Here is a 17,018-nt window from a genome sequence, read left to right on the forward strand (position 1 = left end):
CTACATTAGCAACAACACAACTCAAGCATTTGTGCATCGATAGGAATAACATGACCTTTGTCCCCACATCTTCCAACATCATTGTGAGGGGGGTTGCATTTTGTATTCCAGTTCAGCTAACATTTGAGTGGCTACTCCATGCCAGGTCTGCTGTGCTGGCCACTCTGACAGCCATCTCCTTTAACCCTAAAGACATCCTGCAAAGTAGATATGATTATGTTCATCACAGTTGAGAAAATCAATGCTCAAAGAGGGCAAGTAGAGTCCTTTGGCTTTCAAGTCTTCCTCTGAGATACAAAAAACTGGTTGCCAGAAGGGTTTTAAGGAATTTGACAAATGATGGGCTTCTGAGACTCACACAGTGAGTTTGGACTGAAAACCAGGTTTTCCAATTCCCAGTCCAACTTCTTTCGCCACATTACAGCATTGCCACCCAAAGCGCTGGGTTTTCCCAAGAGGTGTTTGGATGGGATTCCAAGCCAGCGAGATGCAAATAGGTCTGACCCACATTCCAGCTCTTGGATAAATAAAAACTCCTAAAGGGCAGCGCCCATTTTGTGTGCTTAATTTGAGAGCCCCACTGTGGATAGTCAATCAGTATTGAACAACTATAGGTACATTTGCCAAGGACTAACAGCATGGGCTCAATTTTAGCAATTAGAATACTGGGAATACTATGGAGGAACCTCATAAAGGTGCTGAAAGCCTGGATCAAGTAGTCATAAATTTCTAAGAGTTTAAAATAAAAACCTCTGAAGTCATCTAATTAAACTCTAATTTTATAAATAAGATCCTGAGAAATTAAAATAACGTGCACAAGGGTTTGACACCAGTTGGCAACGGACCCTTTTCTGTCTCCCAGTTCTATTTGTGTCGTATGGTATTGTGAGATAGTTTTCAGGAATGTAACATGTTGTAAGCTCAAGTTGGATAGGCTGGTTATAGAGTCAAAAGTGATAATGAAATGTCTCTCAGATTTAATTTTTCCTTATCCCACTGACCAATTGACCTCTAAGGAGTCTCCCTTGCTGGCTTTAAAATTCAACCAAGTTGGTTATCATTTCTCAACAAGTGTTTCATTAGTTTTGGCCTCCTGAACTTCTCTCCTGGCATTTCCCCCTATCTGCTAGCCCTCTAAGCTCTCTGTACCATTCTCTATATAGTTCTCCTCCTCCAAGAAGGCTTCTCTGATTACTCTTCTTCCATCAATGTTTATCTTACTTTGATTTGCATAATACTTACATTTAATTTGTTCCTACCTGTCAGTAGAAACGATTTGCTGATTGCCTGGATGTTTTTTATATCCCCAAAGAACAGGATCAATTGATTCTACTGTTTTTCTTTTTTATGGTACCTAAGACAATGCTGTGCTCCAATGAGCACCAAATATTTGTTAAAGGTACAAATCATGTTAATTAACTTTGCTACAAAAGGGAGACTTCATTCTTGATAGAAAATGAAATTAAGATAACTTTTACCTTGCTATATTTTTCTGATTTCTCAAAGACTAATTAGTGAGTCACGTGCACCTAAGTTTGGTAGTCTAGCAAAAAATTAGTTTAGTGGCTGATATTCTACCAGAATATTAGTCCAGTGGTTCTCAACCCTGGCTGTTCATTCGAATCAACTGGGAAGCTTTTAAAACTACCAATACCCAGGCCTCACCACAGATCAACTGAATCAGAATCCTTGCAGGTATGCCCAAGCAATGATTTGCGTGTATCATATTGATATTTTGATTTGCACACATTGATATGTACAACCTCACTCTCATTAACAGATTTGTCTAAAGAATGAGCATGTTCAAATGTGGTTTTGTTGTTGTCCTTAGAATCACAAAATTTTAGAACTGAGAGAGAACCAAGATTCTATCTGGATCAGTCCCTTTATTTTACAGCTGAGGACACCATGGCTTAAGAGAGATTGAGAGAGTAGCCTCACATAGTGGCACAGTGGTTGTTGAGTGACAGTTTGTATCCTGAATTAGCGAAATTCTCTGAACTCCAGTTCTGGAGCTGTAGCGACTAGACCAAGCTGTTTAGTTTTTTAATTTCTGCTTTCTTCTAAAGAAAATGTATAAAAAGTATTACATGTGAAAGATTTGGATTCTAAAAGCTGTTAGCACCAGGTGCTCCTTTAAGACCCTCAATTTGGCACATTCCAACTAGTCCATTGTCACGGCAGAGGAAATGCCACCGCAGGATATATCAAAGTCGAAAATAAATGACTGGTAACTATTTGCAGGGTTTTTCATTGGCCCTGACCTATAAGTTCATAACATTTTATGCTATCAGAGCCCAGAGTGTTTCTAGCCCTTAACTATACCACTTATTAGCATACTTATTGCTTATGAGCAAGCTAATCAACACACTGAACTTCCCTTTTCTTTATAAAAAGGAAGATAGCGCCTGTCCTACTGACCTTGCATTTTTCAGCTATTACAAGGATTAAATCAGATGATCTACGTGGAGATATTTTGAGAACAGTAAAGCACTATTCATATATATGTACAGAATTATATTACTACATCTCAGAGCAGTGACTTGTGAATAAATATTTGTTGCTTTGATTACCCAGGCTCTAAATCCTAATTCCTTGGCACCAAGCCACGCAAGAATCAACAGGAACTGGAGTTACCGCTGGACCAGAGACTCTAGTCACTGAAAGTATCACATAACTAAATATTCAGGGAGGTAAAGTGATGTAGTGACCCAGGATTTAGCTAGTCTAGGCTCTAGTCCCGGAGTCTGCTTTTAACTATTGATTTTGGACAAGTCATTTAATTTTTCTGGGACCAGAGTCTCGTCAGTGGTCAAAGGATGACTTGAATTAGAGTCAAAGATCCTTTTGATTTACAAAATCAGAATATTGGTGCTTAATTAAGATTTACTAAAGTGCAATTTCCCAAGCCATTAATTCATGTGGTTTCACATTTTTTTAATCTCTTTTTAGAAGTACAGGGTTGGAGCCTAAAAACATAGCCTGTTTCTGGTAAACAGGCATTTCAAACACATGTGTATAAGACCCTCTTTAAAAGAAACGTCTCTACTCAGATACTTTATGCTTGTTAGTATCCTGCGCAGGAGCCCTTGCTCCAAAAATAAATGTATGGTTACCCAAAAAGCACGTAGTACAGTACTGGACAGAGAGTAAGCACCCGAATATTTTACGTTACAGCTCTCAGTGTGAGTCCCAGTTGGTGTAATTTAACTAATCTGAGCTTGATTTCCTATATGTAAATGGGAACAATACCTTCCTCAATGATCCATTGAGACGGTGTATATTAAAATGTTTTGTAAATGATTAAAAACAATAACTGGAAGATATTACTATTACCTAAGGAATACAGCTTACTATACCGTGACCTTTCCATGAAGGTGCTTTGTAAAGAGATAGATTAAAATCTTTCTGACTTTATTATGGACACAGCACTTACCCCAATACCTGGCTCAACAAATATGCTCAATAAAGGTTTGCTGTGTGAAAAGTCTAATCCACAGAAAGACCAAAAAGCTCCATGAGCTCAGATTGCATACTTGTTTTCATTTCTAAGTTCTCAGAGCCTAGCACAATGTATGACACATAGAAAAAACTCAATAATTATTAGATGAATAAATTTTGCCCCCTCTAATTCCTCTTCAGCACAGCTCAAGAGGGAGAGGCAAGCAGGGCTGGCATGAAAGATGATTCTGGTAAAGGCTGCTTGGAATGGAAAACTGAAAGTTGCTTGGAGAATTCATCCACTCTCTAGCAAATAGCTTGGGAGAGCAGAAAGAGCATAGATAGGTTCCGAGTTCAAATTCAGTTTCCAAATTCTGCAACCTCGGTAAATTAATCTATTAGCATCTCCAATACTCAGTTTCCTCATCTTAAAATGAGAATAGTACCTCATTTTAAGCACTAAAATGGAAGCTCCACAACAGCAGGGACTTCATTTTGAGTCCACTGTAAACATACCGAACAGTATTGAACGGTATTGAACAGTGCCTGGCACAGCATAGATGCTCAAATATTTGTTGACTTAATTTGTGAGAAATTGACTGAGATAACACAAGTAAAGTATATAACAGAATGCATGTAGCGAACACTGAGCAAATGTGAGCCTCCATCATCATCACCATCACTACTACCATTACTAGTATATCCGTATTATCACATTTACCGGCGGTTGTAGAGCAGCTGCCTTTGGGGAAAGACGCTGATACAAATCTCGAATTCCCCATTTACTGGCTATGTGACTTAGGACAAATTACTTAACCTATTCGGGTTCCTACGGTTCCACAAAAATCTCAAGTGTAGTGAGAAATCACCTAACTCTGAGTCTGCAGACCCGGCGACACGCGATACAAGCCGGCTATTATTATTAAGGCAAAAACCCGCCGAGTCCCCTTTTTATCCGAGAACTGCCTGCAATTTCCCACATTATTGTAGCTGAATACATAGCATGACCGCAAACAAGGAAGGAAGGAAAGAATTTCAAAGAGACCGAAACCGCTAAACGAGAAAAGAGGGAATTAAACCGGTGCATGACAGTTCCCACCAACGGGTGCCAGTCTCCGCGGCTGTCAACCAGTCCAACCAGCAAAGGCTCGAGCAGGACGGTCAGCTCCGTAAGGAACAAAAAGGAGGCAGAGCCGACGCTTAGGCCCTCCCCCTAACGGTCTCTGGGCCGCTGGCCTCAGGCGGCCGCCGGACTCCGGTTTCCGGCCTTCGCAGGACCACAGTTCCCAGCATGCCTTTGGAGGGAAGTCTTTCCCGCTGGATGACTACTAATCCCGACATGCCATTCGGCACTCCGGTAAGTTAGATGGAAGAGTGGAATGGCCCCATTGCACGCAGGGAATTGTAGTCCATTTAGCTGCTGGCTCTTAGAGGGGCGGGGAAGAGCCGGGTCGCTCTCGTCAGCTGAGGAGAATGATTCATAGAGGAGGGTCAGGAGAGAACAGTTCTGTCTGTGAAAGCACACTTAAAAGGTTGGACTCTTCTCTGAGGGAGGGAGAGGCGGGAGAGCTAGCAGGGCCTCGGGCTTGACTCCCCCCTCAGGCCGTTCGCCAGGCCTCTACCGAGTCCTGGGCCTTGTCGGGGGTGGCCGCGAGGCGCCGGTTGCTGGGGGACCGGTGACGTCGCGGGGTGAAAGTTGAGGGGCGGTGACGTCGGGCCTGCCCGGGCGGAGGCTGGCGGGTTGGAGGCAGAGGGAGGGAGGGAAGGAGGGAAGGAAGGAAGCTGGGAAGAAGCGAGCGAGCGAGCGAGCGAGCGGGGGCGCGAGGCGTTTACCTGGAGGCAGCGGCTTGGGCGCGCAGAGCGGCCGCGGCTGCCCCGCACCTGCGGCCATGGATGAGGAGCGCGCCCTCTACATCGTCCGGGCCGGCGAGGCGGGGGCTATCGAGCGGGTCCTGAGGGATTACAGCGATAAGGTAAAGAGCCCTGGCCCCGGGCGTGCGGTATAGCACCCTCGGGCCGCCCCCCGGGCTTGCACATCACATCCCTCCCAACCCCCCTCATTCCGGGGATGCGCATTGCTCTCCCCTGAAAACGTTTCCGGCTTGGGCATGCGTGTTTGTGCCCCCAGCCTTTTCCATCCGTGCATCCTGTATCCCCCCCCCCCCCCGCCCCCACCCTGGCGCCCACCCCTCTGATTCCGGCCCAGCAGTTTGTCCCATGGTCCTCTTCCCAAGCGTGCAAGTCACACCCCCGGAATCCGTGAGCGTGCGTCTGTGCCCCTCTCATGGATGCATAAATGCACGCGAGTCTTCCTCACCTGCATAGCTTAAAAATAACGTGTTTCTGTGTATAAACACGGGCCTTGACATGCATAAGACGTGTCGGCCACTATGGCAGTTCCTTGTATACGTACAGGACTGTACAGTTTTCAAGGCGTGATGTCTCATATATATGGTCCAACTTGATTCTCAGAGAGTTTATAGGGTAGATAGCATCATCCTCCCCATTTTATAGATGAGAAAACCGAGGCACTAGGAACTGAAATCACGCCAAGGTCATGGACACACTATGTTGTAACTGGGGGCAGACTAACTCCTAATAATACCTGTTGTTTGTATCACATTAACAGCTTTCCCATCCATTATCTCCTTCAATCTTGACAGCAATCCTGTGAGGTTTTATCTGCATTTTGCAATTGAGATTCTAGATGGGTTAAGTAACTTGCCCAAGGTCATGCTTCTGAGCTGGGATTCCAACCTAGGTATTATTCTTTCCACTTTACAACTCTGCAGTAAAAAGGTATCTTATATATCCCAGTCACTTCTCTGAATGTCTCTTCAAGACCCGTTAGCTCTCCATTACTTTACCTTCCAGGAGTTTTATATGCTCACTCTTGAAGGTAACATACCACACCTTTATTCTTCCATTTAGAAGACCACTTTATAGAAATAACTGACTTCTGTGAAAACACACCCAATACCATGTCACACCCTAGATATAACATCTTTCTTCCTTTCATTTGCCTCCATTCATAATTTCCCTTTCTGTGTTTGCTGTGTGCCCACCACTGCACTTCCATACACTTTGTATTGTTGAGCTGCCAGTATGCCATTTCTGCTCTATGTGGAGAAGATCCAAAAATAAGGCACCTTCACTCCCCTTTAATCTTCCCAACAATCCTGTGAGGAAAGTGGTGGTATTCCCATTTCACAAACGATAAAATTTAGGGTGATGTTACCTCAAGTCCACACAGTCATTGAGAGATGGGGCTGAGATTTGAATCTAGGTTTTCTGACTGCTCTTTTACAGTACTATGCTGCTTTCTTTGGGAGGATGCATGGATTCAGTTCTATTCATATCTTAGCTTCCTCGCTTTCTGATATGCTTTACTGTTGCATATCTGCGTAATTTAGGAGAAATTCATTTAATGCACAGATGTACATATTGTGGAGATTACAGTCATCCCTTGGTATCTGCAGGGGATTGGTTCCAGGACCCTATACCTCCCCCATGGATACCAAAATCCATGGATGCTCAAGTCCCTTATATAAAATGGCATAGTATTTGCATATAACCTACACACATCCTCCCTTATAGTTGAAATCATCTCTAGATTATTAATGATACAATGTAAATGCTATGTAAATAGTTGTAAATACAATGCAAATACTTTGTAGCTAGTTGCCAGTTAATTCAAGTTTTGCTTTTTGGAACTTTCTCCAATTTTTTTTCCAAATATTTTTGATCCATGGTTGGTTGAATGCACGGATGTGGAACCTGCAGATATGGAGGCCCGACTGTGTATTCATTCAACTGGATTTATAATTGCTTTCCAAAAAAGATTTGAGGCAGCAACAAACTGATTTTCAAAAGAAAGAAATACAACAGAAAACTTGGCCATTGTATTGAATCAACTAGTGTTTATTTAGCACTTATTATATCCCAGGTATCCAGCAATAAATAGGAACTTTCTTCTATACAGAAGGGAGGAGGAAAAAACCTCGAACTGGATCTTATCTCCTCCTTCAATATTTTCTCCTTCCCTTCATGGCTAAACTAATTAGAACTCCAGATTTGTTTCCTCCAGTTTATCTCTTCCTCTCCTTGATCTCCCTCCAGGTTGGTTTCCACTTACCACTCCTGGCCCAGTGCTGTCAGAGCTTAAGTTCTGGACATCCCCAGCTCTCCTTTCACATTGGGAATGGTTTTAAAGTTGTAATGTCCAATGTGTATTGTTTGGGGTGGTATTTTGGGGGCCAGGCTTGAGAAAGCTGTGTCTTGATGTGAACCGGCTCGGCCAGCTCCTTCAGAAAAGAGTTCTCATGTTTAATGCTGATTATAGTAGGTCCAGAGTACAAAGAAAATAGCTGAGTTTTATGTTGGCGGTGGGGCTTTGCCCCTCAAGGCAGGAGACACTAGAGGCAGATGAAGAAGAAGGGGAAGCACGATTGCAGTGGTCTGGCAGTAAGAATGGGGAGGGGGAATTAAATTGCCCTGTTCTATGGGAAATGGAGTCTGAAACCCTGAAAAAGTACCTGGGTATTACCATGTGCCTCATATTCCTTATCTGGAAACATGGATTTGGGAAATGTTTAGAGTGAAGTGATTATGGGGCATTGAGGAGTCCAACCAAGAAGGGAAATGAATGATGTAGAGAGAGAATGATTGGTTAGTCGTTCTCAAAAGAAGGCAGCAAGTATAGTGGAAAGAAGGTGGAATTTGGAGTCAGATAAATCTTGGTTCACATCTGCCATTTATTAGTGTCATGACTATGGACAAGTTATTTTAAGCCTGAGTCCCAGTTTCCTTATCTGTAACATAGGGTTCTATCATCTAAGTTATTATGAGACCTGAATTAAGTGAAGTATAATGCCGAACGCTGTGCATAATGCATGTAGGAGGCGTTCACTAATGGTCAAGGTGCTCAAGAGGTCCTGCGGCAAGAGCACGGGTTCTGGAGCCAGATTGCCTGAACTCTGGTCCCCGGCTTACCATCCGCGTGGCATAGAGCGAGGTACTTAACTTTGCTGTGCCTCAGTTTCCTCATCTGCCAAACAGGGATAATAATAGTACCCACATCATAGGTTTGTTGTCAGGATTAAATGACTTATATGTGTAAATCATTTAGAACAGTGCCTGGCACTGAAGAAAAACCCATAACTGCTAGTTTTGAACAACAAAGTCAGGAATTAAGCACGTGGCATGGAGTTGACGTAGCCTGATAAAAAAAAAATTAGAGAATATACTCCATTCTTTCTCTTTTTCCTTGACCTGTGCACTTTTTAATGGTTAGCAAAATACCTTGTACCATGTTTAACATTTACCCGTCTGGCTCCAGGTAACATCTAATTTCTACTGTGTTAAGGAGATTCTAATTTTCAAGATTTCTTCCTTCATTCACTGACCCTTCTTGTCTTGGGGAGAAGGAAGAGCTATCTATCCTAGAAAAAAATGAAACTTGTCTGTTTCTCAAGGGCATAATGCAAGTTGACTCAGCATAGGAAAGTATTTTTTAAAAATAGGAAGAGTGGTTGTTCTTTTTCACTTTCAATTCATCTAATAGCATTTATTGAGTGCCTGCTATGTACTGTGTATTATCCTACGTGCTTTCACATGTCATCACGTATTAAAACTTACGAGGGTGACTGAAGTATTCTCCCTTTTTTTCGGGACTAGGAAATTGAGGTTCAGAAAGACAAAGTAACTGTCTACAGGCCTAAAGGCACATAGCTAGAAGTGGCAGACCTAGTCTTCAGATTCAATATCCAGGGCTCTTTTTGCAAGGCCCTGTTGGCTTTCCCCTGTCTATTCTGTGTTATTGAGCACAGAAGAGAAAGGGTTTTCAGGACTATTTCCTTTGGCTACTGTTGGGTCCCAGTCACCCCACTCCAGTTATAGAATGAGCTATTAATGTGGGAAGTATATATTGCTCTAGTCTAGGCTGTCCAAGCTTCTTCTCCTCCCCTAGGGCTTGTTCTGCTAACAGATTTAGTAGAGAGATTGGTTGGCATCATTATGATTATCAGCAACAAACAGTGATCAAGAGCCTTGAGGTGCATAGTAGTATCTTAGTTCCTTGAATCCAGGGTATTTAGACAAGAAGGAACCTCAAAGACAATCGGGTCCAACACTCTCAATTAATAGGAGAAGAAACTGAGGCCTAGCATCATCATCAACTATGTTGATAACCAGAGAGGTGGCTTGGTGGCCATAGAGGCCACCTAGACATACGATTACCCCTTAGCAGGCTCCAGTAGGATTCCATTATGGAAGTGTGGCAAGTTTATGGCCAAATGAAAGGTAAAAGTTATTTAAGATACGGACAGGTATGTAGGTCTCTGAGAGTAGTCCTCATAAGAGAGGAAAACAACACTGATAGCAGTGAGGTCTTCATTTATGTGCTAGAAGAACCTGATTGATAGGGACCTAATATTGGGACAGTTCTAGAAGTACAGCCTCCACATTTGAATAGGATATATAAATATCCTGGACTATGTAAGAGGACTTTTTGTTTTACACTTTGAGGTTGCTTTGAATGGATTGGCATATTCTAAATTCAATTTGTATTGCCTCACAATACCAGTATATTTGCTAATTAAATTAAGCCCTCATGTTAGTTAGGGCTTTTGAAAGCTTGCTTTTCTTCTTTCCTTTATTTCTTTTTTTTTTTTTTTTTAAATGTTGCAGTTTTGTGACAGGATCAGCCTTGCATTTAAAAAGAAAAATAAAAATTAGTCCTTGATACTATTCTAAATTATCACCTTGAGAGATTTAATTCTATGTAGAAACCTTTTAAAAGATATTTTTATAACTTAACGTGGGGCTTTCCAAAAGATGATTTCTTTTTCTGTTCCCTTACCATAAATGCAAAAAAAAAAAAAAAAAAAAAGTTTAGGAGAACTATTACATTGGCAACTAGGTACATTTATTCCAGATAATGTGTGGAATTAATATTTCACATATAATGGCAGAAATTAAGCTTCTTGTTTCTAAGTGCAATTATGAGTTTTCATTTGTAGTGAACCTTTACTAAGCTTCAGTTTATAACCATACAATCTGCTAATTCTTGATCTTTTATTCACTGTTAGTTTTTACTAAACCTTGGGTCTGTAAATTCCTAAGTTATAGTCTTTGTTGTTTCTTCCTTCCTTTTCTTCTTTTCTTTCTTTCCTTGCTCATTCATTAATTTATTTACCTTTTATATAAAATTTTTCTTTTAATTATAAAAATAATATACCAACAATGAGTTTTGTCAAAGGAATCACCAGCAATTCCACCAACCCTATATAGTTGTTTTTATTTTTGCATTTTAACACTCAAGCCTTCGTTTGAAATCATGCATACATTTATGTAGGTACTATCATCATAGACATACAGTTTGATGTTTTACTGTTTTTCCTCTTACTGCCATCATAAATAATTTTTCATGTTGTTACAGAACTTTTTAGCCATATTTTTTTTAAAATGGCAGTATAATAATCTATCAGATGAATACACAGTGATTTATTTCATCAGTCTCCTGTTGTTGGATATTCAGGTTGTCTCTCTTTTTTCTTCCATAATACTCGATAACACTGCAGTGAATATGATTACATATATAATTTTTCTCTCCTCTGGATGATCTCATTAGGATAACTTTCTAGCAGTAAAAGTTCTGGGTCAAAGGCTGTGAATATTTTTATGGTTTCTATTATGTGTTGCCAAATCACTTTCATTTGTGAAGTTGGTGTCAATTTATACCGCCTCCAGCAATATCACTCCTGGATTATTGATGCCCATTTCTCAGAGGGCTTTATGTCCTCAGTCTTGCTCTTCTTTGATCTGGCCTGTAAACTACCACCCAAAATATTCTTCCAGAATGAGTTCACACCTCCTTCAGGGTCTTCCCCTGGTTGCCTGTCACCTATATGCCCATTCAGGTATACATTTTTAAATCCAAGGCCTTACCACCTGACATCCATTTTAATTGTTTTGCAAACGGTATGTGAGGCAGCTTGTCTTAGGTTTCCTCAAATGGCCCTTCTCTATTACCTGTAAGTCTTCCCTCTGACCATTTCTTACTTTCAGAACTGCTTCTCTGTCAACATTTCTCCATCTCATTTAATTTCAAAAATTGCTTCTTCTGCGAAGCTGTCAATGCAGAACCACCTGTAATGATGATATCTTTAGTACTTACTGTGTTAAACTCCTGGTGGGTTGCCATGTTGCCAATGAGAAATACAAAGGAAAGGCAGAGAGATGTTCAGTAAAGATTTTTTTAAATGAAAACTTAGGATCCATAAGAGCACTTGGTTCTCTTGAATAAAACTTGAGAAGAGATTGAGGAACTTTATGCTCTATTTTTTGGGTACCATCACTCTCTGGAAGTGGACAAGTCAACTTACTCCATTCTCTATTTCAGCCACAGAGTGGAAAATATAGTGTTGCCAGTCATTTCAGGAGAGTCATGACATTCTTTTCTTTCAGTTATTTTTCCTCAATGTCATTGGCATCATCATTATTATCATCCTACTAGTTACTGAGTGTTTACTATGTGCCAGGCACTGAGATGGTACATTATATGTCATAGCTGTTTTAACCCTCATGGCAGCTTTGTGAACTAGGTACCCCCTCTTTTCACATGGGAAATACAGTTATAATTTGTTACTTGCTTAACTATTAAGTGGTGGAGCCATGATTTAAACCCTCATTCTTACAGAATTACTTTTCTGAAATGCCAGTCTATCAATTTCTTCCCTATCTACAATTCTCTGGTGATTTCTTATTGCATATGATAAAGAAAGTACAAACTCCTCGGCAACATTGGAAGATCCTTCCAAATCTCTGTCCAGTCTACTTTCCCATTCTCATCTTTCTCCACTCCTCTCATCCCCTAACATGTGTCCTGTGTTTCACTCTGACAGAGCTGCTTATTTTATAAATATATCATACCACTTCACACATGAGCCTTTGTTTCCATCCCTAGAATGCTTTCCATTTACCTGGCAAACTCCTATTCATCCCTCAAGGTCCAGCTCAAATGCTCTGTACTATATGCGAAGAATTCCTGATTTCCCTGGGTAGTTAGTGGCTCAGTACTCTGTCTCTTCTGTATATATTTTTGCTTTAGTCTTTTGTACTGTTTTACAATTATTTGCTTACATGCCTCTCTTACTTTAATAAGAACTTTGAGACATGATATGGGAAGACAACGTTTTAAAGACATTAGGTATTTTTAAACAGCCAAAATCAAAAATCTGTGTATTTAAAATGACATTGTTTCCCTTTTTTCCCTCTTCAGCATAGGGCTACTTTCAAATTTGAATCAACAGATGAAGATAAAAGAAAGGTAAGCCTTGGTGTTACTCTGTGTGTGTGTGTGTGTGTGTGTGTGTGTGTGTGTGTGTATGTATTTCTTTCATGGACTTGATAAACAGTGGACTTGATTTCATCTGATAGTTTACTTCTCAGTTTCCCTTCAGTTTGGTTTTTAGAAGCTCTGAGAATAAAGACAAGTGCCAGGTTTAGTATGGATTACACATAACACCCTCCTGCTCCATCCCCATAGGACCATTACACTTGCATAAATCAGGGGAATGGGAAGGGTTCAGAGGGGACTCTCCTCCATATCTTCTCATCTCCAGAGATTAACTTTGTTTGGTGGCAGGACTGCAGGCTGCCAAAAATGCATTGCTAATATTGTAATATTGGGTTTACAGTAAAGCTTGGCTTTGGGTTAAGTTTTGGAAAAACAGCTATTCATGCAGCTGCCCCTCAACCACATATTGTTCCCTGTGCTGGCAGTTATTTATGTTGTCAGCAATTGTCTTGGTCACTGACTTCATGGGCAAAGAGGAAAATGGGGTCAAGAGGCTTACGAATAGAGGAGTTATTATGAGAGGGTGCATCAGAGATAGAGCTATGAAGTGTCATTTTGGCCTGTTGGGGTCACCCGTGGTTGCTTTACTTAGTTTATTAGAGCACGATGCTCAAGGAGAAGCTCACCAGTTCTGCCTGTGTGTTTGCTGGGCCCTATACCACTATCCCTGGCCTCACAAATGCTAAGACCAGGTAAGAGAGCATGACTGAATCTGTGTAAACGTATTATTGCTGCTGGAGAAATAACTTGAATCCGGTGCTTTGCTGGTAATGGTTTGAGCATACCTTGAAATCATCCCTCTATTCACCTCCACCCCCATATTTACTGTCTACATCCTGCTCACTTTGCCTCTTAAGATTTCTCAGTACATTCTCTCCTTAACCCCGGCCCTAGTTCAGTCCTTCATCTGGATTACTGTACCAGTTTCCTAACTGTTCCTTCTTTTTCAAGTTATATGCCCTTCCAGTCCATTGTCCATAATTCTGTAACAATAATCTGACTGTGTCACGCCCAGCCTTAAAACCCTTGAGTAACTTTCTTTGTCTATAGAATAAAGTTCAAGCTTCTTAACATGACCTAGATGCTCAGTGATCTGAAGTTTGCCTACTTTTTGCAGCCTATTGCTTGCTTCTCTCCCTTGTAATTTATGCTCTAGCAATATGAAATGTTTCCAGTTACATACACATACACATCCCTTCTGTTTCCTACTTCCTACCTTTGCATATACTGGCGGTATGTACCAAAATTACAGATGTATTTTGCCCTTTGACCAAGCAATGTCACTTTTAGATCTATTCTGTGGACAGATTGAAATAACGTAAACAAAGTTATTCACTGAAGCATTGTACATAGTAGCAGACGATTGGAAACAATAACGCCTCCAGCAATTAGGGAATATTTGTAGAAACTTGTGTATATTTGCAGAATGGAATATTTTGCTGTGGTAAAGAGGGAGGAAGAGGGAGAAGGAGAAAGACTGTTATGTGCTAATGGGAGAGATAGTTTACATGAAAAGAAAAAAGAAACAAGGTGTTAAAAAGAACATGTTTTTAATATACTCATGATAGGTATTCAGGCTAGGAAGGCAGCTGCTATTTGGTTTAGTTGGGAGGATCCATACTATATAGATTCCATGGTGCCTTGTGAATCTGACACTAGAATCTTTGGTAGTGCTTTTACTGGTCAAAATAAGTGCATGAAGACAGAGATCCCCCCCATGCCATATGACTTTCAGTTAAGGGAAAAAAAATTCCCACACAGTTATTAATAAAGCATGTTTGTTTCCTGTAGGATAGTAGCAAAACCTAACATTTTCCAAGTATTTTCTTTTACTGCCTTTTAAATCTTTGGTGACAGTAACTACTGTACTAGTGTTACTTTCAGTATTACGTGTAGATTGCTGCTTCCTGGGAGGTCTGATACAAACAAATGTCATTAGGGACCTAGCTAGGTAATCTTCATTAATGAAAAAACATTGGCAAACAAAACTATTTCAGTCTCCAGGGGTTAAAACCATTAGGGACTCTTCATGCCTAAAGCTCTAAAAAGACTTTGAAATCAAAATTATTGGACTTCTCTAAAGGCTCTACATCCTAACAGCCTTTTAAGTTCTCAGTGTTAGAGAGGCATGGAATAGTAGGCATGTCTCCAACATTAAACCCAATCTTAAAATAAGAGGAACTCAAATTACCATCCAGTTTGTTTTGCTGCCCTAGTTCTCTTTTTCTCTTTCCTAAACATGTCTCTGGAGCCTTCTACCAGCAGCTCCTTGGTAACAGCAGCGCCCCTTTCAATAAACTACAGGTGCTGTCGCTCTGAAAAACACACCTCTCTTATGTAAAACCTTGTGGCAACCTATAAGTAAATGTAAGGAAATAGAGCCTTTCAAAAAATAAAACCTGATTATACGAACTTTTTAGGAATTGGTTATAAAGTAATGATCCTTAGACCTAAGTCCTAACACGTAGCATTTTGCATTTTTAGAAAGATTTGCTTTTTATTAGTAATACAGTGATGTTGTAAGTATGATGAGAATATCACCATCCCAGTTTTATGGATAAGAAAACCGAGGCTCATGTTAATGACAACTTGTTGACACTCATATCACTCGTAAGTGGTGGAGCCTCGATTAGAGAACAGGTTTTCTGGCTATTATGTGCAGCTCCTTCACTGCTCAGTGCTCCACGGCTCCCACTCATTACCACTTGAGGTATATCTCAGAAGGTTTGAAATTATGACTCAGTACCTTGTTTTATCTCTTATTTCATACCTTGAGACACCATTTAGGCAACTAGACTTAAACTGGAAAATATCAAAGGAAATTACCAACTAGGAATGCTTAAATTTTTCCAGAGAAGTAAAGTCAGATACAATTGCTAATGTTTGTGCATAGAATGCAAATAGTTCCAGGTGCATGTGGCTCATGATATATTTGGGTATAAGCACCTGTGCTTATTGAAGCGTTTGCTTTACATCTTCTCTACCTCAGTTGGTGGCTATGATTATCTACCAGCACATAAACACATATACCATGCAAATATGTAGGATGGAGGGAGGTATGATGAATAATCTTAAAATTTACAGCTTGAGGAAATGAAAGCTCTTATATTGGTTTCTAAAATACAACTGATCTCAAGGCCAATAAAGAGAACTAATTGCAATAAATGTTGAAAAATACCTGTCATAAAATGATTAAAAGAATTGCAGCTCTTTCACCTGTAAGATAAGAATACAACCATATTAAATGCAGAAAACTTCAGTTGTTGTCTGAGATAAACCTTTATGTATTTAGTAATTTTCCTCAAAAGAGTGAAGTTAAAAATAAATTTCAAGCGTTTATTTCATTAACTTCAAACTCACATAGGTAAGCTCATACTTCTGTGAAGGCAGAGAGTAATTACTGAGTTGAGAACTCTTTGAGGACAAAAATTCTGGCTTACTTTTCTTTGTATTTTCAGTCCCCAGCACTGCATGTGGCACAAAATAGGCACCTACGATAAACACCTGTTAAATGAATAAAGGGGACTTGGAGCTTGAGTGGAGGCCAGAATTCCTATAACTTGTACATACGGTTTGGTTTTGAGTTTGATAACTAGAGAGCAGAATCTCAAGCACATTTCATAATGTTGTTTACTGAAAAAGCAGAATACAAAAGTATTCATACAGAATGATCACAACCATGTAAAACTAATAAAAACTATGCAAAGAAGAATGTCTACAAGGAAATTCACTAAAACAGTGGCTTAGTATTATTACTGTAGATGATATTTTAACTTATCTTTTCTGTATTTTGAATTTTTCTGTTATAGTCAATGATAATGATATAAGAATATGATAATTACATATTATATGTGATAATATATTCTCTTATAGTAGTGTGATTGGGGGCATAAGCAAAGACCAATATACTTTTTTTTTTTTTAATTTTTATTTATTTATTTATTTATTTTTGGCTGTGTTGGGTCTTCGTTGCTGTGCGAGGGCTTTCTCTAGTTGCGGCAAGTGGGGGCCACTCTTCATCGCGGTGCGCGGGCCTCTCACTGTCGCAGCCTCTCTTGTTGCGGAGCACAGGCTCCAGACGCGCAGGCTCAGTAGTTGTGGCTCACGGGCCTAGTTGCTCCGCAGCATGTGGGATCTTCCCAGACCAGGGCTCGAACCCGTGTCCCCTGCATCGGCAGGCAGATTCTCAACCACTGGGCCACCAAGGAAGCCCCAATAT

General features: G+C 40.4%; 1 protein-coding gene across 9 annotated transcripts in view; it reads left to right on the top strand.

The window, feature by feature from the left end:
• The first annotated feature begins 4,940 nt into the window (after positions 1-4,940).
• Positions 4,941-17,018, top strand: part of RIC8B (RIC8 guanine nucleotide exchange factor B) — a 115,691-nt gene continuing 103,613 nt past the window's right edge. For 8 of the 9 annotated variants that reach the window (XR_011076017.1, XR_011076015.1, XR_011076016.1 and 5 more), the window contains exons 1-2: positions 5,219-5,414; positions 12,722-12,769. Coding sequence is in view for 4 of the 9 variants with exons in the window: in XM_068561244.1 (XP_068417345.1) it covers positions 5,331-5,414; positions 12,722-12,769 (132 nt within the window). In the remaining 5 variants the exon portion in view is untranslated. Of the gene's footprint in view, positions 4,974-5,218; positions 5,415-12,721; positions 12,770-17,018 lie in introns of those variants that run through there. The other variant, XM_068561248.1, reaches the window with a different exon arrangement.

This window comes from Eschrichtius robustus, chromosome 13 (assembly GCF_028021215.1).
Source record: "Eschrichtius robustus isolate mEscRob2 chromosome 13, mEscRob2.pri, whole genome shotgun sequence".
Classification (NCBI taxonomy): domain Eukaryota; kingdom Metazoa; phylum Chordata; class Mammalia; order Artiodactyla; family Eschrichtiidae; genus Eschrichtius; species Eschrichtius robustus.